This window comes from Eimeria mitis, genomic scaffold, assembly GCF_000499745.2.
Source record: "Eimeria mitis Houghton genomic scaffold, Emh_scaff15, whole genome shotgun sequence".
Lineage (NCBI taxonomy): Eukaryota > Apicomplexa > Conoidasida > Eucoccidiorida > Eimeriidae > Eimeria > Eimeria mitis.
Genome location: NW_013569516.1, coordinates 56,565 through 81,877, shown reverse-complemented (window position 1 = coordinate 81,877; position 25,313 = coordinate 56,565). Strand labels below are relative to the sequence as shown.

Genomic DNA, 25,313 nt, shown 5'->3' with positions numbered 1-25,313 from the left:
CAGGCGACACACACGAACCATATACGATGAGACTGGGCATACATTGCCGGGTTTATGGACAAAATTAATCAATTATATAATTAAATAAGTTATTATTAATTAATTAATTAGTTGGGGAATCAGTTGATAGAGGAATTGATGAGCCTCTTTGAACCGACAACGAACGGTTCAGCCAGCCTGGCGAGGCCCCGAGGGCGCCGCTAGAAGGCTACCCCCAGAGAAAAGACATTGGTGTAATTTAATATATCTGAAGTGAAATGAAACTGCAGCATTATGGAGATCCACTTTTCTCGCTTGGGGTGTATCTGCAGACACCGTGGCGGTGGATCGGTATACGGCGTCATGCTTCTCCCCCTCGCTGTTGGGAGCTGTTAAGCGCACTTTTCCTTATTCTTCACTCAAATATGATTCTGTCTCAGTGGCGCAATTGACATGAGGCGTAGAAGACAGCAACCAACGACGCCCCGCCGTCGGAGCCGCTAGCTACACCGCACACACAGCAACGAGACCAAGCAACAGCGGCGGCGGCAGCGGCGGCAGCAGCAGCAGCAGACACAGCAGCTGTCGCCTTCGCAGCAGCAGCAACAACAACAACAGCGGCAGCAGCTCCCACATCAGGGGCAGCAGCAGCAGCAACAGCAGCAGCTGGAGCCGCAGCACGCATAGCAGCGGTGCCTGCAGCAACAATGGCGCGCAAGAAACCCTTTGTTGCTTCTGGAGACCGGGAACGCAGCAGTAAAGAGGAGGCCAGCAGCAGCAGCAGCCCCAGCAGAGTCGAAACCTCTCAACACTCCCCAACAGATGCAGACGGCAGCGCTTTTCGCAGCATCAGCAGCAATGCTGAGGCAGCGGTGCCGGAAGGCAGTTGCTCAATCAAGAGCCAAAGTGCATGCGGCGAGTGCGGGGACACCGAAAGGGCCACCAGCAGCGCCAGCAGCAGCAGCAGCTGCGGCGGCAACAGCAGGAACACCAGAAGCGGTAGCAACAGCAGGAAGAACAGCACAAGCAACAGCAGCTGCAGCAGCAACTTCGTGAGCGATGACTTGCTGCGTGAGTTTGACTTCGAAGACTTCTCGCGGGCGTCTTGCTGGGAGCAGCTGCAGCACGAGTTTGTTTCCTGTCTTAGTGGCTTCCCCTTCGTTGCTGCTCGCCGCCGTTACCTGCAGCAAGTGGCAGATGGACATGCAGCAGCAGCAGCAGCTGCTGCTGCTGCTCTTCCTACTGGTTCTGGACGTGCTGCCTCAGAAATGCACAGTTATGCGACCTGCAGCAGCAGCTGGCACGCCTATGCTGTCCCTCCCCCTCGCTTCGCTTGCTTGTGCTGCTCCCCACAGCAGCAGCAGCAGCAGCAGCGCTGCGCACTGTCTCTGCAGCTCTTTGCTCCGCTGGTGCTGCAGCTTCTGCTGCCAGTCCCAAAACCACCTGCTGCGTCTCCTGATGCAGCTGAAGCTCCTCGGGGGTCGTTGCTGCGACTCACGTACACCTGCACTCCCCCGATGCCTGAACTCGGTTGCTGCTGCTGCAACAGCAACAATAACAGCAGCAACAACAACCACAGCAGCAGCAACAGCTGCAGCAGCGGGATCTCCGCAGATGCACCGGCAGCTGAAAAGCAGCTACAAGAAGACCAACACCCTTGGGATCCTTCTGTTTCCCCAGTGTTCTTCAGTAGCAGCAGTGGCTACAGCAGCAGCAGCAGCAGCGGCAAGAAAGAGCTTCGGTGCGGTATCTGCGCTGCATGCATTCTCCAGTGGGAGAAGTTCTTTCCCAGTCGCGCGCCATCAATACAGCGGAGCTTTGGCGGTGCGTTTGTTGGTGTTTGTTGTTGTTGCTATTTGTTGGTATTTGTTGTTATTTATTGTTTCGGTTTGTTTTTTATCGTTATTTCTGGTTGTTTGTTGTAAAAAATAAATGAAAACAAACAAAAACACCGGCATTTATTAGTTGTATTGGCTGCTGTCTGTTGCCTCTTCAGCCAGAGAATTCCTCCAACTCGAAACCGTCCGTCCACCCAAAGGAGCAGTAGCAGGAGCAGCAGCAGCAACAGGGAGCGCCGACCGGGGAACAGCAGCAGCAGCAAGAGAAGCTGCTGCTGCTGCTGTCCCTCTACAGGTCTCGAAGGAGACAGCCAGAGCAGCCCTTGGAGCTCTCGTCCTGGCGTCGCGCGCAGCTAAGCCGTGCCAGCAGCAGCAGCAGCAGCAGCAGATCCTCAGTCGGCTGCCGCTGTTCTCTGTCTACGATCCGCAGCACGGGGACTGCGTGGGTTCGCAGGTGCTGCTATGTGCAGAGCGTGGTGTCTCAGCACCTGCAGCAGCAGCAGCAGACGCAGGAGAAGCAGGACCAAACGAACGAGGAAGAAGTTCCCTCCTAATAAGGCATTACGAGTTGCTTTGTTTGCCTTCTGCCTTCGCATCCTGTGATCTCCCCAGTCCGTCTCCTTTGTGTGTCTGCGGTATTATGTGTGTCAGTGCGGCGTTGGGTGTCTCCTCAGCATGTGAATTGTCGCTGTCTCTACTGCCTCACTCGCTTGATTTGCCTATGTTGTTGTTGCTGCTGCTGCTGCTGCTGCACCCGCTGCTGCTGCTGCTCCGGTGTATTGTGTGCGCGTGCGCGTGTGTGTGCGTGCGGTGTGGGGTTGCTTGTTGTTTCAGCATTCCTGCATCTGCTGCTGCCGCATCTGGGCGCAAAACTGCAACACGGACGGCCCCAGAGGGAGCAGCAGCAGCATGCGCTGTCTGCGCTGCAGCAGCTGATGGTCTGCTCTCAGTACACATACTTCCTACCCGCGCCCTGGCAGCAGACACGCAGCAGCAGCAGTCAGCGGCCGGACGCTGTCCAAGCAGCTCGGCTCCTAGAGGCCGGGGGTTGGTGGCTGCAGCATCCCAACAACACCTGCAGCACTGGTACACACACCACCACCAGCAGCAACAGCAACAGCAACACCGGCACCATCCGCACCGGCAGCAGTAGCAGCAACAACAGCAGCAGCAGAAGCATCAGGCCAAGCAAGAACGTCGTCAATGAGTGGCGTGAGGCAGCTCTAGGTGCTGCATCTCCGTCGTTTGAGTCAAACGGCACGGTGGTGGCCTCAGCAGACAGGCTGCTGCAGCTGCTGCTGGTGCAGCGTTGCCCCTTTGAAGCTCTGCATGTGATATGGTGCTCGCCGTTGCAGCAGCTTGGCGACTTCTGGAGCAGCAGCCGCAGCAGTAGCAGACCGCTTGCTGCAGCATTCGATTGCCGCCTGCGGCTGAACCTCTACGCGCCCCTGCTGCAGGCCCACGAGAAGCTGCTGCAGCATTACAGCCTCTCGACCAGAACCCTGCAACAGCAGGCGCTGCAAGCAGCAGATTTCTTGCAGGAAGACACATGGCAGCAGCAATGCGGTGTCACTAGCCGTATTCACCAGCTGAGCCGCTTGCTGCTCCTCGCCAGCAGCAGCAGCAGCAACAGTAGCAACAGCAGCAGCAGCAGCATCAAGCAGCAGCCATTCGTCTCCTTGAGTTCAAGGGCCTTCCGCGGCCTCGAGCGCACAGGGAGGAGTGACCTGACCGCCCACAACACACGCATGCTAGGGCGCGTGTCCGCTGCTGCCAGCAAGCGCAGCAGACGAGGCAGCACCGTCAGCAGCAGCAGCAACCTTCGCAGCAGCAGCAACAGCAGCAGAAACAGCAGCAGCGGCGGCGAGATAAGCCAAGATACCAGTGCAAGAGAAGCTGAAGCAGCTTCCTTACACGCGGAAGTGCAGCAGCTGTTCAGGCCCATGACAGCCCAGCAACAGCTGCTGATACACCAGCAGCAAGTCAAGAGGCTGCTGCTTACAGGTAGCAGCTGCTTTAGTGCGTGCAGCTGCTGCTGCAGCGCCTGCGGATGCTGCGGCATTGACTTGGCATTTGGGCTGCTATGGGGGGGCAGCAGCAGCAGCAGCTTCTTCGCAGAGTTGGCGTTGTGCGCCGGACAGCAGCAGCAACTCAGCCAGCTGCAACGACTGTGGCAGCAGCTGCTGATGAGGTTTCGTTGGATGTGGGATCAGCAGTTGCTGCTGCCGCGTGTTGTTTCTGGCATTACAGCTGCAACTGCAAATGCATGTGCAATACAATCACCAGCAGCAGCACGAACAGCAGAAGCAGCAGAAGCAGCAGCAGCAGACGCAACTGGCTGCGAAGCCTGGAGCGCCCTAGCAGCGGGGTTAGGGGTGGCATGCTGCCCGGATGGCCCCATTGCGCTTCCGGACGTCTGCTGCTGCTCACTGCAGCAGCTGCTGCAGCAGCTGAACTGCGCGACGCAGCAGCAGCGGCTGCAGCAGCTCCTGCAGGGCATGCCGGAGAAGCAGAAGCAGCAGCCATTTGAGTCCTTACGATTTCTGCTGCCAGGACTTCCTCACCTCCACGAGCCGATTCTCCCCATTCTTCCCCCCATCACGGAGGCAAGCGAAAACCCTAGACCGTATACCCTAGCCCCAAAACCCTGAAGCGCGGGTTAAACCGTAATACAAGGGTTTATCGTATGGGGTGCATGCATGCATACCGGTGTCAGAATTGCTACATATTCGTATGGCAGCTTCCCCTTTTTGGTAAAGAGAAAATGCTTTAGTGGTTTCTGGGTCTGTTGTTGTTTTGCTGCTGACACGCAGAACACCCTTGCAATGCATGCGGCTTTACTGAGAGAACGCAGCAACGACGGAGCAGAAGCCGGAACTACTTTTGGGGGCTACTGTAAAGAGCTGTTGCGGCTTACAAATAAAGATACGTGTACACCTCAGACCAGCGCAGACTGGTGGCAGCACCGCTTTGCGCGGCTGCCCTGCAGCGTGGAGCAGCTCCTGAAGCAGAGAGAACAGCTGCTTCAGCAGCGGCGAGCAGCATGTTCGGCTGCTGTTGCTGCACTCCGCGCCACTGCTGACCCTCGCGAGGCGGTGCTGCAGTCTGCCAGGGCTGCAGTTGCTGCTGCAGTGACTGCTTTTGCTTCTGCTGCAGCAGCACCGTCAGAAGACGCGCAGAAGGAAGACAGTAGAGAGTTCCAACGTTCAGCAGAAGTGAACAGACAGCAGCTCTTTTTTAACAGCCTGGTTGGTCTCCGTGTTTGTTCTCCTTCTCTTGAATGGGAGGGTTATCTGCATGGGTTGAGGCTTGTGCACTGGCACTGCATGTTTGTTTTTGTCGCTGCAACTCTACTCTACTGCCTTTCTGTTGGTGCTGCTGTCTGTTTCGCGCTGCAGGTCGAAGGGGAAGGGGCGCTGCACGGCCTCGAGTCCATGACAGTAACGGAACTTCTGGGGCAGCTTTTGCGAGTGCTCGTCGCTTCGCTAGTTGAACAGTGTCGGCTCGCGTGTGCCTGTGTGTTGGTTGGCAACGGCCAGGAGAGCACGTGCTGCATCTACGCCCCAGGGGTTGCTGCAGCACGCTTTGGACGCAGCAGCAGCGGCTGCAAGGGCCAGTGGTTCCCGTGTCATATTCCTGCTCTTCAAGCTGCAGCGGACGACCTCCAGCGGCATGCGATTGCTCATGCGGCGGGTGCATCAACTGCAGCAGCTGCTGCTGCCGATGATGGGCTGGCGTGGATCCCGTCCCTTTCGCTGCTTGCTGCATGCATGCGATGTGAGTTCATGTTTTCTGCTGCTGTGGGACTGTGCAGACTGGTTGGCACAGATCCCCCGTCTCTGGCAGTCGTGAACCGCGCTTTGCAGTTGCTGCTTCTCCGGCTGCAGCAACAGGAGCAAGCAGCAGCAGCAGAAGTAGCGGCGGCAGCAGCCACAAGTTCCACCGGACGGGGAGATAAGGAAACTCACGCTGTAAGAAGGTTACCAGAGGCAGAGTGCGATATATTAGTGCCTATCCTATCTTGCAGCGAGAAGCGGGCGCTGCAGCAAATGCTGAATCGATGCCATGACGAAGCTAAGAATACCTCAGCAGCCGCAGCAGCAACCGCTGCTCCTCCGTGGGAAGCTGTCCTGCCTTGGCCTCCGTTCGCCCAGGAATTTGTATTACTGCTGCAACCACACACCGCCGACGGGAAGCAGCAGGATGCCCAGCGGCAGTGGGCATTCTACTGCCGCGAGCAGCACGCTGATAGAGCATTTGCAGTTACAGGAGGACGATACTTCCATTAGAGGGCTCGCTTCCACCTCGAGCTGCGCCGAGCTAGAAGGGGTGCATCCTTGCAATTAGCCAAAGGAATTTGCCTCATTTTTAAGTTGCACTATTCAATCCGTACTCTCTTTCTTGTATGGCTTTGGCTTCGTTTTCAGACCCTAGCATTACCCGTTAGCGCTAGCGTTCTCTTACCAAGGTTGTGCGCGACTTTGAGGTCTCTGTTTCTCTCGCTCCATAACCATTAGGGATTCGTGGGGATCGCTGCGTTGATTGAACAGCTGGAAGCTGCACAATAATTTCGCTCCCCCATAACGCTGGAAGCTGCACAATAAGTTCGTTCCCCCATCAATCTTCACTTGAAAACAGTATATGAGTCCGACTAATAAGACTTCCCATAGAAACACGCAAGCACGGCAAGCGGTTTGCAGCTTACGTCACGCTGTTGGGCTTCTGAAGACTTTCCAATCGTCATTATCCTGCGAATGCTTAACGCCCACTTACTGTGTGGGGCCCGGTAGAGCTGTTAAACGCCAACTATTCATCCCTTGAGAACATTTGAGCTGAAATGCTTTTTCAAGGGGCTTTGCCCTTACAAATGCAGGTCACTTGCGCGATCTTGCTCCAAAATATAAACATATTCATATCTATAATATATGTGTATATATATTATATGCATGCATATATCCGTATGTACATATTATATATATGTATGTAAACTACAGCACAGGCTTTATATGTAAATATAAGCGCTATATATATATATATATATATATATATATATATATATATATATATATATATATATATATATATATATATAATTTTCCTGGTAAATGATTGCGGCTAAAATTCCAATTGTACCAGGCTCTTGCAGTCGCAACCAGCGATACGACTTTCTGGGGGAAGCCCTGTAGTTTCAACCGGAGCAAAAGAATTCAATGTCAAACTGTCTGCTCAGGATACGTGAGACAAGCGGGTTTCGAAAAACTGAAGTCGTGACAGTTTAACTGGAGAGCAGCGCACATGAAGTTCTGCAAAATCTGCATTTTCAAGGGCCTCCTGCGCCGCGTTCCGCGACGATGAGCCATATGTACTAATGAGTTCAAAGGAGTTGCACGCCGTCATCCGCCGGCAATACTGTAAAAAGCAATATGGATTCGGGAGGTGCACGCTGTCACAATAGCACCTTGCGATATTGTGAGGGCCTGGAGCCGGCTGAAGGAGGTGACCGCCGCACCAGGAGATCCGCCTCGAGTCAAATCTGTGCTTATTTCGTTCCGATCAGGAATTGCTAGTTCTACTGGACACAAGCTGCGAAGCGGATCTGGTATCCATAGGGAAAGGCGAATCACTAGGGCGCTCTGCTGTACAGGCAGCGACAGAAAATGTTGCATGAGTACAAAAATGTTACAGCGTTCAACCTAGCTAGCACTTTTGAGGCCGTGGTAGAATATCTGTCGAAGACCCGAATGTCCAGCGCTTCCGCCAACGGAGAGTACTGAGGATGCCTTCGTGATGGCTCCTCCTTCATCAACGATAAGTCGCAATTTACTGATGCGACATGATCTCCTCTCCAGTCTACCTGCTCCTTACACTCATGAGTATAAGCTTTGTTTTGGAGCTCTGTTGGAATTGTGGGAGCTCCTTGTCTTTTGGGACGGAGGGGCAGAAGAAGGCGAAGAGCGGCAATTTGCCTCCGTCTCGGCCTCTTCTTCATTGAGCCAAGAGAAGTCAAAGTCATTAGCCGTGCCTGTAGTGCTTACGATTTGGTGCAGCAGTTTGACTACTCTGAGTTAAAATACACGTGCATTTTCCGCAGGCCCTCTTCTAGCCGCTTCGTGTGAACAGGGCATGGTATTTGAGAATGGGGATGACAACTGTGGAACTGATTAAAAAGGAATCCGCATGTTGCCATTTGCTGGCATTTCATGAAAAGTGGCGTCTAGCTTACTGTTCCATTTTTAAGAACCTCCTGAGAACTTCGTCCCTGGCAGCAACGGACAGCTCAGATCCGGATCTGCCGTTTGTACCATCGATCTCGTTCGGCACCTAAACACAGAAAATTTAGGTTGCCTCAACGTTCGTTCGCGTCGTCTCGGAAGATGTTTGTTTACAAGCCTGGGCCCCTTTAACGCAGTGGACACTTGCCGTTGTGCTGTTTCGTTTGCCTGCGACCCGAGCTTTGACATCAAGTAGGCTGAACCACAAGGAAACCATGGCCAGATGAAGATGCAAACAGTCGCATGCGTATCCACATGCGTTCATCTGCACAACTAATACGGGGCTACATTTTGACAATTCTAATAAGATACGCATCTGGTTTGTACATGTATACGGGCTACGGGCATTTTCCTCTTTTAGCTTCGTGAGCATTGGTGAACTGCCGGCAATTTGCTGCCCAATGCGCGGTGTGCTGACCATTGCTTCAAGAGAAGCTCAAGTTCTACGCGCCGGCCATCGGTACCTTTCAGCACGATGAGTTCACTCTTCTGCTTTTTGCAAAGCTCATGGAGGCGGGATATTTCGGCCCTCATTTTGAGTTCTCTTTCTGTAATCGCCAGAGACAGTACAGACCGAGAGGGTAGGTTCCATTGTTGGGGCAGTGCAAGTGCGTGGAGAAGCACTTCAGATTCCCTTCCAACCAAGTCTCACCCCGTCTAGTCGGCAAGTCTCACCGTAGTTGTTCGTCTTTGAGCACTGACGTATTTTCGCCTTGACCTTTGCAACGGTTCGGGGAGTCAGGGGGGGGCCGAGTAGACGCGGGGAGACTTCTGGGGTTTCCTGAAAAGGTCTTCGAGCGCCCTTCCTGGGAACGGTGAGATCCTCCTTCCCTATAGATGCGAGTAAGGCATATTCAAGGACAGGAAAGAAAATTGCCGCAACCCTACGAAAACACCTCCATTATTATGTCCAAGTCACACAGGTGCTGCATGCGTTGATGGGGCTACCAACACGACTCTTTAAACTGTCGCTGTGTTTTGCCCTCCCCAGAGACCACGTACAACAGGACGCCGATGATCACAAATCGGGTTGTACCTCTTTTCTCTTGTCTCTGTTGAAGTGCCTTTTGCTTCATGAGCATTTCGTTTTGCTCCCGTAGTATAGTGTTCTCGGTGGCGAGCTCTTTGTTTTTCTCAGTCTGAAGGGCAAAAAAGGACTCCCGGATAAAACGGACACTTGCGAGCCACTGCCGTACTCACACCTTGGAAAAGACGCACATACAGCATCAGCCCTTTTGAGTATTCCGACTTACGAGTGTCTTGCTTAATGCCGCAAAGTGCTTAGCCTCTTCTTCCGCCGCTTTGAGGTTCATTGTTAGCATTTGATGCAGCGTCTCCAGCTCCAGGGGAGGTTTTTGTTTCTACCAGGACATATTTTTCAGTGTTTTTAGATAGAATGTTGTAACGTAAAAGTGTAAGAAAGAGACGGCCGAATGCGCTTGCAGTGAGGTTATTACACCACATGTTACACGTAGGCAGTCGTTGATGGGCATAATATTTAATACGCACGTTCAACTAGCCAGCTTAAACAATTAGCCAGCATCCCACCAGAGCTAACTAAATACCGTATGGTTTCTTCCCCTTTTCGGTTGTCTGTAGGCAGGCGCGGAGGCGGACCTTTTGAAGCAGTTTTGTTTGTTCTAAGATATCCTGAGTCCTTCACGAATTCAGGCACAGTCCGTCCAGAAAAGCATTTTTCCTGCTGTGCAAACTGTGACTCGTTGTTCCAAAGCAGTGTTGGGGATGTTGTGCTACTCTACTGAATATCTTTCGGGGGCGCCTCATCTGCTATTACGCCAAGTACCTTTGTTGGAACGCTCGTATATACTGCTTTTCTTGCTCTGCATCATACGGGTCCACACTGCGCATGGTGAGTTTCTTCTTGTATTCCGCAAGTATCTACATTCGAGTTTGATCTCTAGCATTTCCTGACTCTGGAAAAAACTGGAAAAAAAACTAAGAGGGAACTTTAGGCCCTTGGGTCACCTTGCATCGTCTTGACCACGTTGTCCTGTGCTGCATCGATGCCTTTCAGCACAGCATCGTGCGTTTGCCTGATGGCCGCCAAACGGCCCTCAATAACGCGCGAAATCTCCGAAGTTTGCCAAGATCTTGGTTTTTCCACAGTGTCTCCCCAGGCGGAAGCGGAGAGCCGTCTCTCTCTACCATACTGGCAGCAGTAGTTGGACATGTTGCGTGGAGTTGTGACATGTCTTGACATAATGACAGCTTATCATGCGCATCCATCCCGTCAAGAGAATACTAATTTGCAGCAAACAACAACTCTGTGAAAATACTGTAGCGGCAGCGTTCTTGCCATAAAGGTCCCCTAGTGTAGCAGGTCCTCACTCTGTCCTGTCCATTTTTCTGACTTTGGCGCTTGAATGTGGAAGGCGACTGAGGTTCCTCAGTTTCAGCTTCCTGTACGCCTTCTTCAGCAGCCATTTTCTGTTCTTTACTCCTTCAGCCGACCCTGCGTAGTCTTGTCTGACGGAACACATACCGCCACAATACTCTAATTTTTTGGGTGTCAAGTTGAGACGCACCAGGTTCAGTTGCCAGCGGAAGCTGCATTCTCCCACGTGCACTGCTTCATCCTCAGTATCAATCTTCACGTGAGTAGTAGTACACTGTCCACAGCCACCTTACTTATGCAGAGGAAGCTAGCTACACTTTCTAGCACTGAGGCTCGAGTAGCTACTTCGGACCTCCTCTAGGAGTGGAACGGTCTCAGAATATGTATTTGGATGAATGCGGGCAAGTTACGGTGAAGGAGCTGAGGCTCCCTCTCATGAACAGAGGCTGGATGCTGCCAATGAACGATATTTTTGTGCACCGTACCTTCAGTGCTGCTAAGGAAGGGGGGGAAAATGTGGACAAAATTCGCCTGCACTTAATTATATGTTTCACATGCACATATATTCTGGGATACGTTGCAAATAACCTCCTTCAATGACAGAAGTCGTTTCATAAGAAGTTCATTGGTTCGTCCTAGCACTAGCGAGTGGCAATGCTTGCATGCGGCTCACAGCAGCGGAAGAACACGCATGCCTGTCTGTCACCTTGAAATGGCAGTTGTTTCGCATTTATAAATGGCGAATAGTGTGGAGATGTAATTTCACTCGTTCATTCCTGGAAGTCTTGTACCTTCCAGCTCGCCCTTACCAACGGCGAGCCTCGGGGGCCCCGCAGCCCACCGGAAGCGTCCTTATTTTACTGCACTTTCATCCCCTTGTAGAAGCAGACTTCTGAAAGCACTTGAAGCAGAATTTGAACTTTCTTTTATTTCAGACAAGCTAAATGACTCTGGAGCTGATATCCAGTGTTCGCCGTTCAGACACGCCTACCGTCCTCACCGGTGGCTTTGCATGTACGCTACTAGGGAGCACTTAGACAAGTGCATCATCTGATGTCTTCTGTGCCTTCTATGCTTCCATTGAGTCAACCGCAAACGGGCGGGGACTGGGTCGCTTTGTTGTGCAGCATCGCGGCAAGTTGAAATAGGGCAATTACAGATCCCTGTGGACTGTTTTACATTTGCTTCGGCGCACTTTCACATCCCCACATGAACGTCCAATGGATCCTGACCTCGCCGACGCAGACTTTGCCATCTACCAGCGGTCCAGTGGAGCAACACCAGCGCAAGGCACAAGAAGAGATCCGCTCCATGCGACCACTGACGCGTTGAAAGACTCGGACGCAACGCTTCTCCGCCCTCTCCATGAACAAGTCCTTATTCAACTACGTCAGGTGACCTATAGCCCTGTGAACCACAGGCCAACTGGCGCAGAGGGAGAGGGGAGGCAGAAAACGCACAAAAATTAATGCGCACTATGTCTCCCCTCAAAAGACGATTTAGAGCAAGTATCTTGACCAAAAAGCGTCCACAAACCAATTAAACACAGACAAATATTGCGTACTCACGTCGCATTAGCAATCACCAAGAGCTTTTTAGCCTGTTCTGGACGAAGACCAGTCGTATGAGGGGCAGGGGATCGTTGCACGCCAGCCCAAGCTGCCTTTTTCTGCACTCCCCTGCTTACAGGTCAAGGATCCGGACATAGGACGCGACATTGTGACTCTTGGATTTGTGAAAGACTTGGAAATAGGCGACGAGGATACGGGAGGCAGACGCGTCAAATTCTGCCTGAGTCTCACCACCCCTGCCTGTCCCTTCAAAGGGCAGATTCAGGAAGAAGCGCAAGCATCCGTGAAATGCTTACCTTGGGTCAAGGAGGTATGTATGATGCCTTTGGACAGCTCATAAGCACTCCATTCGATATTGGGTGTATCGGAAAGATGTCATTGTACGTGCTTCTTGCTGTCACTGCTGCTGCATTCTCCGTCGTTTCCCTGCAGTTTCTGTCTGCACAGAGCTGTATAGAGCCTTACAAGCCCTAGACTTGAAAGCACCAGAATGTGTGCGTCTGCGTTTGTGGCGCCCTGTAGGTTGAGGTTGGCTTGTCTTCGGTGGCTCACAGCCGCGGCGCCTCTTCCGGTCGACCCTCGAACCTGCGACGTGTTGGCTTCATTGTGGGTGTTGCCTCTTGCAAGGGAGGCTCGGGCAAGAGTACTGTGGCTCTTTCTTTGGCGTTGATGCTGAGGAAAAGTGGGGCCAAAGTGGGGCTGCTGGATGCGGATATTTACGGGCCAAGCCTGCCTACCCTGCTTAACAAGGAGGGGACAAGAGTAATGTTTGGTGAGGAGGAAGAGAGTGAAGTGGAAGAACAAGCCAAAAGATCGACACCTATGAGGTCACGTGTTTCTCAAAGTAGGAGGGGGGCTTCAGCAGTGAGACGCGGGCGCATTGAGTACGAAGAAGGGCCTCCGGTGCCCCCTGCAGTGACACCAAGTACACCGGAAGATGCCTCAAAAGCGAAGGCTACAGACAAAGAGGAAACAAGCATGATCCCCATTAAGGTCTCCGGGATCAAATGCATGTCATATGGGTTCATAGCTAAAAGGAATGACCAGGTGGGCTGTATATGCTTAAGAACGTTTTTGCACTGCGTATGCTCTCTGCCGTGCGGACGCACAATCATCTCAAGGCTTATCCCATAGTGCTTTTGCGCGATGCTCTTCTCCGCCTCAACACAACTTCACGTTCGAGCGGCTGCAAATGCGTTTCAGGGGTACTCGGCTTTGAGGGGCCCATTTGTCAGCTCCGTCGTTGAGCAGTTGCTGACTGGCACGCAGTGGGGAGCCCTCGATTACCTGGTGGTAGATTTGCCACCTGGGACTGGGGACATTCATATAACTCTCACACAGCAGCAGGTGTCTCTGGATGGCTGTGTGGTTGTCACGACACCACAAGCTCTTAGGTACGAAACAGAAGGCTTGCGTTGTTGGGTTCTGATCGATGCAATACGTAGAAGGTGTCGTTTACGTATACAGGCTTTTAGAATTGGTGTTCACGGCTGGCGGTGCGATATTTCTCAGTTCTCAGTGCTTGCGGCAACTCGTGCTTCAATGAGCTGCGGCAGACTGCCGCCATCTGTTTGTTGCAGTCTGGTGGACGCGGAGAAGGGCATTAGAATGTTGAAGAGCCTGCGCATCCCAACTCTATCAGTTGTTTGCAACATGGCCTACTTCGTCTGTAGCAACTGTGAGGAACGCCACGAGCTCTTCGGCCGCCCCGAAGCAACACAGCAACTGGCCGAGCTCAGTACCGCGCATCAACTGATTCTGCTTCCCTTCGACGTCAGACTCAATTCCGGCACATTTGCAGGATCGCCGCTTCCGGATGCAAGGGACTCCTTTGTGGATAGACTAGGGCCTGAGGACCCTGTGCGTCAACCAAGTTAACTTCCGGGATTTGATGCGGTGCTTTGTGCGAACGCGCATCTACCCCGTGGTTGTATTACCTTTCTGAGTGTAATTTTCGAGTTCTAGATCTTGCAGATGAGGGCCCGTATATATTATAGGCTAATTTTGTATGGGTGTGCGTGCGCGTGTGCTGGAGGGAGCATCCTTCGCTCATCCGGGCACTTTGTGCACTGGGTGTCTCAGGTGTGGAGTGCTCTCCGATCTCTGGCGGATAGAGTGGCTTGCGAGCTTTCTACCCTTCGCTTTGGCTCCCTGAAGCCCCAACTCTCTCTCGCTACGGACGGGTCTGCTGTCATGGTGGCCCTCGTGCGTCCTGACGGAGCTCGGCTAGGGGAAGGTGAGACGCTACAAAGGCAGCCAACAGACTGGACCATCATGCATGCACTTTAACGCTCTCAAGTTTTTATCGCTTTATCTTTCCATCAAAGGGGTCAACTCAAACTTAACGATTATGAGGAGATGGTTTAGACCACTGCGCAGTTTGTTGTGTTTGAAATTGACGCACGTCGCGCCACCTTTGCCGCATAAGGCGCTTTCTGCACTCTATATGTGCAGTCAAATTGTTCGATTCAACAATATAGCTTGCACGATGCAGTTATTTCGCTTGCAGGAGGACTTTTTTAACGACTAACTTGCTGTTACCTCATGCCTGATTTACCCTGATACAGGCGTAGCCACGAGTGCTCTTGTTAATGGTCGAGGGCCACACCGCTTTTGTGTTCAGGCGTTCCCATGATGGTGAAAGAAGCTTTTGAAGTGTCAGGGGAGGTTTTGCGTTCTCGGTGCAGTTGCGTGGAGTGCAAAGGACAGCAGGGAGGAGTCCCGTCCTCAAAGTAAGTTGGTTCACCTTCAATGTCCTTGTTGGTCCCGGTAGTTGCTGTCTAGTTGTTGAATCGGGTTGGCAGTGGCTGACGCGCATCCACTGCTACCGTGCTGCTTGGGCAGGCGCGAATAAAGTGAGATGGACTCTCGTACGGTGGGAACGCGTGGAAAGTGTTTATTTTTTGTCGATCCGGGTGTATATGGGTGAATTTTAGACGTCCTGTTCCTTGTACAATTCTTGTTGCACAGCTTTTGCCTCTCGGCAGTGCATGCTCGGTGATTTTACCATACGGGCTAGCCATATGTATGCTCTCTTCCACCGCAACTAGCTGCCTATTTACATTCGTCTTTTCCAAGGTAGGCAGCTAGTTGCGGTGGAAGAGAGCATACATATGGCTAGCCCGTATGGTAAAAAGACGAATGTAAACCCTATGAATATTGCATTTTAACATGCTAAGAAATTTGTAGGTAGTGCACTGGCTTGTGCATATATGCCCCTGTGTCCATCAAATCAATCTGCAGTACCCGCATCTCTTCAGTCAACTTGTGTAGTTGCTGAGCAATCGCGCCTTTGTCCACACTCCTCTGTCCCGGGCGGTGCAGGAATGCTGAATACCAGCTGCGTATTGTCAACTTCCTAGAAGCAGGTGACGGTACACTAACTGTTAACTGGTGAGCACACAGGCGGTCCCTTTCCGATGCCAAATTCTTGAGCTTGTAGAAGACTCCTTGGCCTGTTCCTTAGGGTTTGCCTCTCTGTATTCTACATCAGGGCGACCCCGCGCCTTTGCTTGTCTTTTCTCCTTGACTTCCAGGGAAGACGGACACGTATCTCGGTTTGCTGTCAGCGATTTATTGGACCTCTGTAGAGAGTTCCGTTTGACTGCTTCAGACGGAGGAGGTGAGAGGGCCTACTTAGGGGGACAAGCTCGGTATATAATGACAGCTCCCGCAATGTTTCAGATGCAAACGAGACCCCTTAGCTGCTCAGCTGTCCCTGCTGTCTGCTTGTTCACAGAAAGCCGCAAGTGCCTCGCTGACCCCCAACTTGAATGGTAACTGCAGGCTGGATTGGCGTTTGACCTGAACCTTAACGTGCTTGCACTAGCCCAGCTCAAGCTAGGCGTAGATAATAGTGTCTCCTGCTCTCCTGCTGCGACATTCAAGGCTTTGTGTTCGCACGCGCTCCCGCAGGCGGAGTTTTTTACAGGGGCTCCATTGTGCCGTTTTTTAGGATAAATATATTTTACAGATAATCAAAGCACCGCTAGTACCGCCTTATTCGACATCGTACTCGGCAAGATTGCCATATTTTGTCCATAGCGATCCTGACTTGTCTTTGCGTATTATTTCTGAAACAAGGTAGTATTTCTGAAACACAAACGCAGTTTAAGATTTTTCTTGCTGGCGGCACCACGTGCACCCTGACGGCCCACGTTCGCTTGCGGCACAGTGTCTCTTCGGATGAGGGGAATACGGGGAATGCAGAGGGATGTTTAAGCCTACGTAGGAAGGTGGACGCATTGCTTGCCTGGTTGACGCTGCGCAACCAGGAACTACTGCTAAGTGAAAGTCCTGCACGCTCAACGTTTAGAAAAAAAAAAACAAGCAAGAGACGGACGATGCTGAGTAAGGCGCGTGCAGCCGTGAGGGCGCCTTGTCGACTGCCACAGTGTCCGCATGCACCTAGATTTCCCTTCTTCGTTGGCGGCACAGCTCCTGGAGCATCCAGCGGACTTCGCTGTGCTCTCTGAACCCTTGCTTGCTAACACACTTGCTGTCTGCCGCAGAAAAAAGCAATAATGTATAGGTGCACAGGCCATCTTCGACACCTTCCTTCCATGCCCATTGTACTTCAACAAGAGACTTCGGGAAGCCTTTTGTGGCTACAGCAGCATGCAGTGCCCCTTTGCTTCTCCGTCTGGCAGGAAGAGCATAGCATCTACTGGAATGAACGTGAATACCAGTAGCCAAAGAGCGAATGGCCACGTTGTGCGGTATGTTCCTTCCGCACTCAAGTGATTCTAAACAGGAGACAAACCCGCACTGTTCGTGAGACGGGCGAAAAGATGGTCGACATTTTAGAATGGCGGGACACTTCCCTACATCGAGTTACCCAATGCGTTCACAGTGTTCAGTTGTTAGAATAAATGCTAAATCATTTGCTTCGAAGTAGCTAACGGTTTTGAAGGGATGTGGCGCACGCAGCTCTTGGATGCCTTCATCTTGTCCGTACAAGACAGCGAGTTCCTCTAGGTGACGGTCGAGCTCTGTGACAGAAACAAGTACCACATGCCCCGCCAACTCACCTTGTTGCAGCAGTAGGATGCATAGAACAATCCTGGACATTCGTAATGAAGCCTTCTTGCATGATCCCAGCACTGAGATGAGGGCAAAGTTCAGTTCTGCCCCGCTTGGCCGTAAACAGACGAAACTTTGGGGCAAAAATATAGAATTTCTTGCATTGGAGGGCTGTCTCCGTAATATTTTCCCTCATCACTGCATTAAAAATGCCCGCTAACCCACTGACGCGATTACACCATAGACGTCTGGGCTCTCATTCTCTTCGATCAAACGCTAGAAACGTTTCCACCTTGCTGAGTAAATTTGCGCGTGTCTAGACCTTAACTGTATTTTCTGCCAGCTCATGGCTGTGCCAGCAGTGATTACGTATTTTGTGGTGATATGGCCTTCTTTAGTTGCCGGTTAACACGGCGCGGTGCGCGGGCGCTACGCTGTGCTCGTCAAATAACCAGGCGGCTGATCAGTTCGGCTTACACATTGGGATGTATGTGTGCCATCCCAGTGTCTACTGGAATATGTTGCTGGATCGCTGCCCCAAGCTGGATTAAGTAAGAGGTCTCAGGCATTGTCATAGCGCAGAAGTAACTTTTGTGTGGAGGCGCTTCAGAATCACAGACTGAGACTGTATGATAGCACTCGACTCCGTCAGACGCCCGTCTGATTCTCCTATTTAGTATATATAAGGGAATGATTCAGTTAAACGATTCCATATGTCTCGATGGTGGCACAACAAACGTATCGGACAGTGCTTCACGATGCGTGAGCCGAGCTAATCAGCCGACTCGTATTGGAATCCTCCAAAGCAAGCTTGTCAAAAAGCAAGAAGCTGTCGGTTCATGTGCACTCCTTACTTTGCGGTGCCCCCTGCCCTCAAGGCCCGCCATTTCGGCGAGGTTGCGTACTGTAAGCGCCAACCTGCTGGGTGGCTCTCGTTTTACCTTTTCCAACATGAAGCAGGCAGTTCTCTTCAACTGTGTAGCTTGTTTTGCAACTCACTGTCGCAAGTGTTTCCTTTTTCTTTCTAGCTGCGTAGCTCTCTATTGCTTCCCAAAATATATCAGGCATGTCACAAGGCACAACGTCTCATCTTGGATACTGTTTTACGCGTGGCATCGCTCCTTTCGGGTCTGTCGAATCGAGAAGATTCGGTCCGTCGACCACGGTGGAAACGATATTTGTCGCCGATTCAGTCACAAATATTGGCGGGTCGACCTGCTGGCATTCCCCGACAAAGCCCTGTGAGGGGCTGGGACCAAGTTTCAATTGTACGATTCAGCACACTGCCAATAGAAACGAGCGGGCTTGGCCAGCATCGGTTTCGACTAGCTGCTACAGGAATACAAAAGCAACTGCTACTAGAACCAGCTCCTGCAGGTGATGAGGAATTCATTGTGTGATTCAGTACAACGAAGCGCACAATGTGCATGAACGAAAATACCGATAACGCGTTTCCCTTCCGGAACTTCAGGCTGACCGCAAGTGGGTGTGCCCAACACTGCAGCGGCTTTCTGCCAGCAGGCGTGCTACGCAAAACGATGCATCTTCCACATAATTTTCATAAAAATGTCATTGTTCATGTGGTGTTGTCGACTATAAAGAGATTCAAGAGGCGTTTTTATAGATGTGAAGCGCACAGTAAAAAAAGCGATTAGCTGCCTGATCGGCGCCTGCTGCCGCATAGTCGATACGGTTGCACATGTCCACATAGCCGGCCCCAACGATGGCTCCTCGCGGGCAGTTTCCTTCCCCTTTTGGCCCAATTTTCAGATATCTTCAGCCAATTTTTCCATTATTGCCTTAATTTCATCAACTTCTGTGGGAGGTGACGTCCAACTGTGTACTCTTCTTCGCTGCCGAGATTGGCGGCAGCGACTGCGACAGCGAGCCGTCGGCCGTAGCCTCACGCGGGCTACGGAGCCCCGGCGATCTACACCCTTGTTGAATCCTTCAAGCATATTTCAGCCTCTGTTACTTTGCTGTACTCTTTAGTAACAATGTCTAACGTACAAAGCGGGAATGCCACTCCCCGTGGCGTTGGCGTCAACACCGCGAGCCACCAGCCCATGCACACGCTGCCTCAAGTCGGCAGTGGGTTTCACAACATGATGAGCCAGGGGTCTTTTGTCGGGGCTCCTTTTGCATTTGGTAGCCCTCCGGCGAGTGATGGAGCAGCAACACCCAATCAGGGCTGCGGGCCGTGCTGCTATGCGGAGCCGCCGCCAATGCAACAGCCACACCACGGATTGTGGACCTGGAGTCGGGATGGCCGGCTTAAACTAACATGTGAGCAGCCGATTGTGCCAGTTCCAGTCATTCAAGAGATTCACAGACGCGATAAGATCATCGAAGTGCCTCAAGTAGATGTCGTGGATGCTGTGAAGCCAAGGGTGTACAACCAAGGAGTGGAGCACGAGGTCCCCAAAATGCGCATTGATGCTCAACCAGTAACACTGGAAATACCCAAGTACAAATACGTGGAAAGAGAAGTTTTGGTCCCCATTGTCACTGGATACACCCACAAGTTCGTGCCAAAGTGGGAAATAAGGGAAGTGCCTCGCCCCGTGGTGAAGTATGTCGGCGAGCAAGAAACGATTGAAGTCGAAGTGCCCCAAGTGAAGTTCGTGGACAGGATAGTCGAGAAGGAAATTGTGGTTGACACCATAGAAAAGAAGGTACCCAAGATTATTGAGGTCCCGAAGTACGTAGACACGGTAAAGTATGTCTGGAAGCCCGTGGAGAAGATAGTGCATGTCGAGCGATTTGTGCCTAAATTCGACGTTTCTCTTGAATGCCCAGCACCTCTTATCGTGCCATACCCGGTCCAGAAGGTAACGGAAATGCCGGCAGTTATGGTGCGCAAGACCCCAGCAGAAATCCCAGAAACAGAGGTAGAAGTTGTGTCTCCAGATGGGACAGTTCGTGTTCCGGAGGAATATATCCGCGAATATAGAAAGACAAAAGCTCAAGAAGGAGGCTTTCTGTGTCAAACAATGGAGTGCTGTGGCGCCGACAAGGAAGACGAAGTGTTGTATTCTGAGGGTGACCTCACTTGGATGCAGCGGCAGGAAGAACAGGAGTCAAACACGGATCAAGGTCCCCAGGCACCCCATGGATCCGCAAGAAGCAGCCCAACAGGAGCTGTGTTGACAAGGCCTCATCAAGGAGAAGACTCTGAAGGCCGTGCCTGTAGCGGTGAAAGCGACGAAGCTCATTGACGGCCAGAAAATGGTCCTCTACGAATGCCACAATTACACACGCTTAAGAAAAGATTTGTAGACCATTCAGGTTGCCACCTATAGCAGAATACACCCTTTTAGCACAGAATAGCACGACTATGGGAGTTAGGGCTTGGGCGGTTTTAACAGCGGAGCCCGTCAGCGGAGCCCGTCTGCCCCTTGACTTCGGTAGTCCGTTGTTGCCCACCTTTTTGAAGGGCCCCCCGTGTGGCTCGGAGTTAATTTTTCATGCTGCAAGGCAACTTTTCATTCTTCCGGCTGGAATACCATGCATGCTTTGGTAAAAAGGCAATTAACAGAGCTATGCCACACCGCCTGAACACCTGTACATCCCACTTCCAGTTGCACTACCTCCCTTTAAGAAAAAAGGGCAGCCAGTCTTAGAGCATCTTCCCAATAGGATGTAGATGAAAACTCAGGGACTGTACCAGTTGTACAAAGACCGGCTGTCCATAATATAGCTCGTTTCCTGCGAGAGTGCCGTGTAAGACGGAAAACTGTCACGGTGGACTGAAACACGGTACTTAGTAGTTGGAGACTGTTAAATAATAGCTTCCCACACCGGGACTCGAACCCGGGTCGCTCGGGTGAAAGCCGAGTATCCTAACCACCTAGACTATATGNCCACACCGGGACTCGAACCCGGGTCGCTCGGGTGAAAGCCGAGTATCCTAACCACCTAGACTATATGGGACTGGTGGGAACGCGCTACTTTTTCATGTGTCCACGCTGAACGACAACGGGGTGTTGGGTAATTCAAACTACACAGAAAAGTGAGACATTAAAAAATGTTTTTCTCCCGGAATGCACCCTTAAAATGCAGTTAAAACCCGTTTCCAGTAACTGCTCAGTCCCCTGTCAATCGCATGCGCGCTACTCGCCACGCGTGCAGGCGACGCTTTCGGTGAGTTTTTGGTAGCTCGCTTTGAAACTGCTCTGGTATCAAACAGATTTCGGACCTGGTTGACAGCAGGGTCACTGATATATATATATCCTGGAAAGCGTCGGAGCCTCCAGCGCCCGGAGGCCCTGGGTGCCCTTGGCTGTGCCACCACAGTGAATCGGACTTGAAGTTTATTTACGAAGAACGCGTCGGTTTGTGTAGTGGGTTTGATAGCCTACGCAAAGCGCAGAGATTTCGTGGTCGTCGTGTTGTAGGCTCTCGGCATCCGCCCTCCGGGGGCCTTCCTGCCGCGGGTACACAAGTCCTTCGGCGAAGCGAAACTTCTGCTCAAGGATGGCGCAGCAGGGTGTCGCGTTGTCGTACACCGGCTGGGGCGACGTCATACGTGATATCCCACCAGTGGCATGGGGTGCAATAGGAGTTGCTCTGGCATTGGGCCTGTCGGCCATCGGCGCTGCATGGTAGGCAACCAACCTCCGCTTCCTTCAGCTAAGTGATGTGGACGCTTCTGTTGTATATAAGAGGGTTCGCTCTGTCCAATGGGCAGTTCGTCCATGCGGCCACGGAATGACTTTCTTGAGCTTTCGTCTCTTCAGGGGGATATTCATTACAGGGAGCAGTCTGCTAGGCGCAGCTGTGAAGTCCCCGAGGATACGCTCAAAGAACTTGGTGTCTGTAATATTTTGCGAGGCAACTGCAATCTATGGAGTTATTATTGCGATTTTAATTGCCAGTACGTTCGTGAGGACCAGTTTGTTCGTTGTTTCCGCACCAAGCGCCATTTCCTTCACAACTTACCCTCTTAGACATCGCCTTCTCCACAAATTTTTCCTATTAAGAATGAGGGCCGCCGCACGTTGCGTTCAGGCAAACTTGATGGCGTCCCTCCTGACTTCATTCAGAGCATGATGGATCCCTCAAAAGTTGAGGTAGGCAGGCCCAGTCAGCAAACAGCGTTGCTGGCTACTATAAGCGCGACCGCTATGCACTGAGTAGTTCTGTGGTCTTTTTACTACTTAACCCCCCCCTTCCCCTCCCCCCCCCTCCCGGTCCCCAATCGCCTCGCCCTCAAATGTGTTTAGGCGGAATACTGTATGTTTGGTATATCTTCCATGGGGCATGCGCACTTTGGTTGCTGTCTATTTCTGTATGCGCAACTGTAGAAGTGGCAGGCGGATGCCATTGCCGCTGGGTGGGGTCTTTTGGCTACGGGGCTCACGGTTGGACTCTCCAATGTTTTCTCCGGGTTAGTGTGGCAGTTGCTGTTGTGGCATATATCGCATGTATCCCGCTTAGCGTCAACTGGATTAGCAGTTCGAAGCATCATCACCCTTCGCACGGGTGCAAAACTTAGCAACATTTGTATGCAGTCCTGGCGGGCTGTGACTATTCACGATATCAATTTTCCAAATTTCATATTATTCATGCGTGCCTTTCTGATTGCTTCAGGATCTCGGTGGGCGTGGCAGGCAGCGGAGCCGCTCTAGGTGACGCCCAGAGGCCAGAAATATTCGTGAAGATGCTTATAGTGGAGATTTTCGCGTCGGCTCTCGGTACGTGTACTTGCACACTTCATTTTGCTGAGCATCGCGACGTAGGGTTTCCTGGGAACTGCGAAGTTCGCGAAAGTCTGCTGGCTTTCGCGGCATCTGCAGTTATAGATGGCAGCATTGGTGCTGCCACACATTTCTTTTTGATGAATTCATGCGGACTTGTTGTGGATCTGCTCCGTCGCCGACGCTTCTGGTTGGCTGTTATGGGCCTTCCAGCTACCCTTTGCGCCTGGTCACCTTTCTATATCAGGTGTGTGGTTTGTGGCTTCTTCGTGTTCAGGGCTATTTGGCGTCATCATTGGACTCCTACAGCTGAACCTTGTGAACTTCACGCGGCCAGCTAGAACATGATCGGTTCTATCTTGCTTGCATCATCCATTGGCTCGCTGCTCTTGCATTCGTATTAAGAGTACCGAATGGACTTGCGTATTAACTCGGGGATGCACCGGGCTGGTGTTTGCCATCACGAATTTAGTATAATTCGGTCGAACTGACGCTTGCACTGCAAGAGCGCAATCCTCCGACATAACTCCTGTTCGTATGACGGTTCTAGACTGCTGGCTTTGAATTAATTTCATTTCAAGATTAGGGCTACCATGAGACACACAGCCTAAGCTCATGGCCCCTTAAGTAGAAGAGGGCACTTCTTGCACTTTGTGTTTTATGGTGTACCGTTGCTTTTATGTGGACGGTTACACTTTCATCTTGGTGTTCGCTACAGAAAACCTTCTCATTAGGAGTATATTCTCCGTGGTCTGGTGCAGATGAGATGCAGAAGCACTTATATGGACTGGCCGATGGTGTAAGCAATACTGACGTAGCTAGTGTTCATGGAGCCTTTTGTGTGCCGGCAAAAGGCAGCATTCTCGTGGGTACACCCTCAAACAGCACGATTAATAACGCTTTGATTCTCAACCCGTTTGACCGAACAGGTAGCATTCCAGACAGCACGATTAATGACGCCTTCACTCTAAACCCTCTCGATCGAAGTAGCTTCAGGCGTCCTGTTGGGACGCATGGGTTAGACAACGCTTTCGAGATGGGTTTTGATCGAAACTATCGCACTCCTCTTTGAGGGGACGAACGTGTAGGTGAGTAGATTACTCATCGCTTTAACGGCTGGTGATCGCAACAGGATGAACAGATGTCTCCAGCGCACCTTCCAGGTGTCGAGGGTGTCGAACATCGCAGACATAACGGTTCACGATTCAGCCGCAGAAGGAATATGTGTAGCGCTGGCCGCCCACATGCTGCGTACTGCAACTGCCAAAATAATATAGATGGCAGGTTGTTAAAAACCCATTCGGGTGCAAATACCCCGACGCCAATGCAGTCGGAGCGGCTTTCTCTCGGGTTAACTTTGGACAGATGTGAGCAGAGTGCTGGATTTCTCATGGATTGGGCTTGGCCAATCTAAACGTTCTGCCACTGCTAGGGAAGCAATTATTCTGCGTTCAACACGACCCCAATTTAGATAAATGTGAGTTTCGACTGAAGTAGGTTCGGGCATCGTGGGTGTTCGTCGGCCGAGCGAACCAATGTTTCATTCGTTTTGTTTGTTTTCTGCTTCTCTTTACTCCCGTACGCCGGGGCTCAGTCAGCGCATTGCTGGCGCCCTTCGATTCTTATGAATACGGTGCAAGCGGCATCCACAACTGCCTCGTAGGGATGTGGAATCGTGGGGAAGGAAGCTACAATCTATATACACCAGCTTGCATTCAAGATTGGACCCTTTACGGAACAAATTTGAAGCTGATGCATATGGAATGTAGATTTGTTTTTCTGTCCACGATTGCATTCGGGGCTTTCAAGTAGCAGGCCCACTCTTCGATGAACTGTACTGTTCCCTGGTAACGACTTTATATGGGTCTCCAAATCAACGAGTTTCCATAGTTCTTAATATGCAAAATGTTTCTACACTGCACAGAAAACTTTTGATACCAGCTAGCCCTTTTATATTCAAAAGCCCTCTCCTTTCTACGCAGTGGGTACTGCCGACCACGGAGCGACGCTTTGGCTCCCTCCTACCATACAGACGCTTGATATTTATTTCGACCTCCAGTGTTTTTGGATACTTCATTTGCCGGGCCGTGACTTATCTGCCAATTCTGGCGGGGCGCTGGCCTCCTGACTGTATTGGCAAGCGTGGTCACCTGGAAGAGGGGCCCAGTACTTCCCATCGCCGCATGTCAAATGACTCCGCCAGTCAGTGATAAGCTTTAAATAGTACTTCGTTATGGTTTTTGCCACATTTGCCAAAACAATATTGTTGGCATTTTGGCCCCCGGATGTTTCATGTGGGGAATCGTCCCCAGGCACAGTCGAATTCTGCACACCCACGGAAAGTAGCTCTGTAGCGCTTTTCTCCACTTGCGGTGGAGAATAGCGCTGCATTCAACGATCAAGGAATGTAGGAGCAGGGATATTTCTTTGCTTCAAAAGCGTCACCTGTTCACCTGTGACAACGGGAGACCAGTGCGGTTGACGGCTCAAGAAGCCACCGTCTTCACAAGAGCTCCCAGCTCACTACACCTCCCGCTGCAGTGGCCTTTGCTCCTCTTGATAAAAAGCTTGAAGAG

General features: G+C 51.6%; 6 protein-coding genes across 6 annotated transcripts; 5 read left to right on the top strand and 1 right to left on the bottom strand.

Annotated features, from left to right (window-relative positions):
- Nucleotides 1-686: 686 nt before the first annotated feature.
- EMH_0014140 (uncharacterized protein) lies at nt 687-4,468 on the top strand (the record flags this gene model as incomplete). Its single annotated transcript, XM_013495270.1, has 3 exons — nt 687-1,720; nt 1,980-2,428; nt 2,652-4,468. 3 exons carry the CDS (start codon nt 687-689, stop codon nt 4,466-4,468), a joined length of 3,300 nt encoding a protein of 1,099 aa, XP_013350724.1.
- A 174-nt stretch (nt 4,469-4,642) lies between these two features.
- On the top strand, nt 4,643-6,106 carry EMH_0014020 (uncharacterized protein; the record flags this gene model as incomplete). Its single annotated transcript, XM_013495269.1, has 1 exon — nt 4,643-6,106. One exon carries the CDS (start codon nt 4,643-4,645, stop codon nt 6,104-6,106), a length of 1,464 nt encoding a protein of 487 aa, XP_013350723.1.
- Nucleotides 6,107-8,153: 2,047 nt separating this feature from the next.
- EMH_0013910 (uncharacterized protein) lies at nt 8,154-9,411 on the bottom strand (the record flags this gene model as incomplete). The annotated part of the gene is made up of 5 exons (XM_013495268.1): nt 8,154-8,286; nt 8,508-8,637; nt 8,765-8,920; nt 9,126-9,228; nt 9,343-9,411. 5 exons carry the CDS (start codon nt 9,409-9,411, stop codon nt 8,154-8,156), a joined length of 591 nt encoding a protein of 196 aa, XP_013350722.1.
- A 2,254-nt stretch (nt 9,412-11,665) lies between these two features.
- Nucleotides 11,666-15,796, top strand: EMH_0013800 (MRP protein, putative; the record flags this gene model as incomplete). The annotated part of the gene is made up of 10 exons (XM_013495267.1): nt 11,666-11,839; nt 12,135-12,326; nt 12,539-13,063; nt 13,220-13,410; nt 13,597-13,789; nt 14,099-14,252; nt 14,640-14,748; nt 15,341-15,409; nt 15,553-15,638; nt 15,756-15,796. The coding sequence occupies 10 exons, from the start codon at nt 11,666-11,668 to the stop codon at nt 15,794-15,796; spliced, it is 1,734 nt and encodes a 577-aa protein (XP_013350721.1).
- Nucleotides 15,797-19,035: 3,239 nt separating this feature from the next.
- EMH_0013690 (uncharacterized protein) lies at nt 19,036-20,256 on the top strand (the record flags this gene model as incomplete). Its single annotated transcript, XM_013495266.1, has 1 exon — nt 19,036-20,256. One exon carries the CDS (start codon nt 19,036-19,038, stop codon nt 20,254-20,256), a length of 1,221 nt encoding a protein of 406 aa, XP_013350720.1.
- A 1,258-nt stretch (nt 20,257-21,514) lies between these two features.
- On the top strand, nt 21,515-23,085 carry EMH_0013580 (vacuolar ATP synthase 22 kDa proteolipid subunit, putative; the record flags this gene model as incomplete). Its single annotated transcript, XM_013495265.1, has 6 exons — nt 21,515-21,642; nt 21,778-21,914; nt 22,049-22,110; nt 22,345-22,427; nt 22,631-22,734; nt 23,015-23,085. The coding sequence occupies 6 exons, from the start codon at nt 21,515-21,517 to the stop codon at nt 23,083-23,085; spliced, it is 585 nt and encodes a 194-aa protein (XP_013350719.1).
- Nucleotides 23,086-25,313: the final 2,228 nt, after the last annotated feature.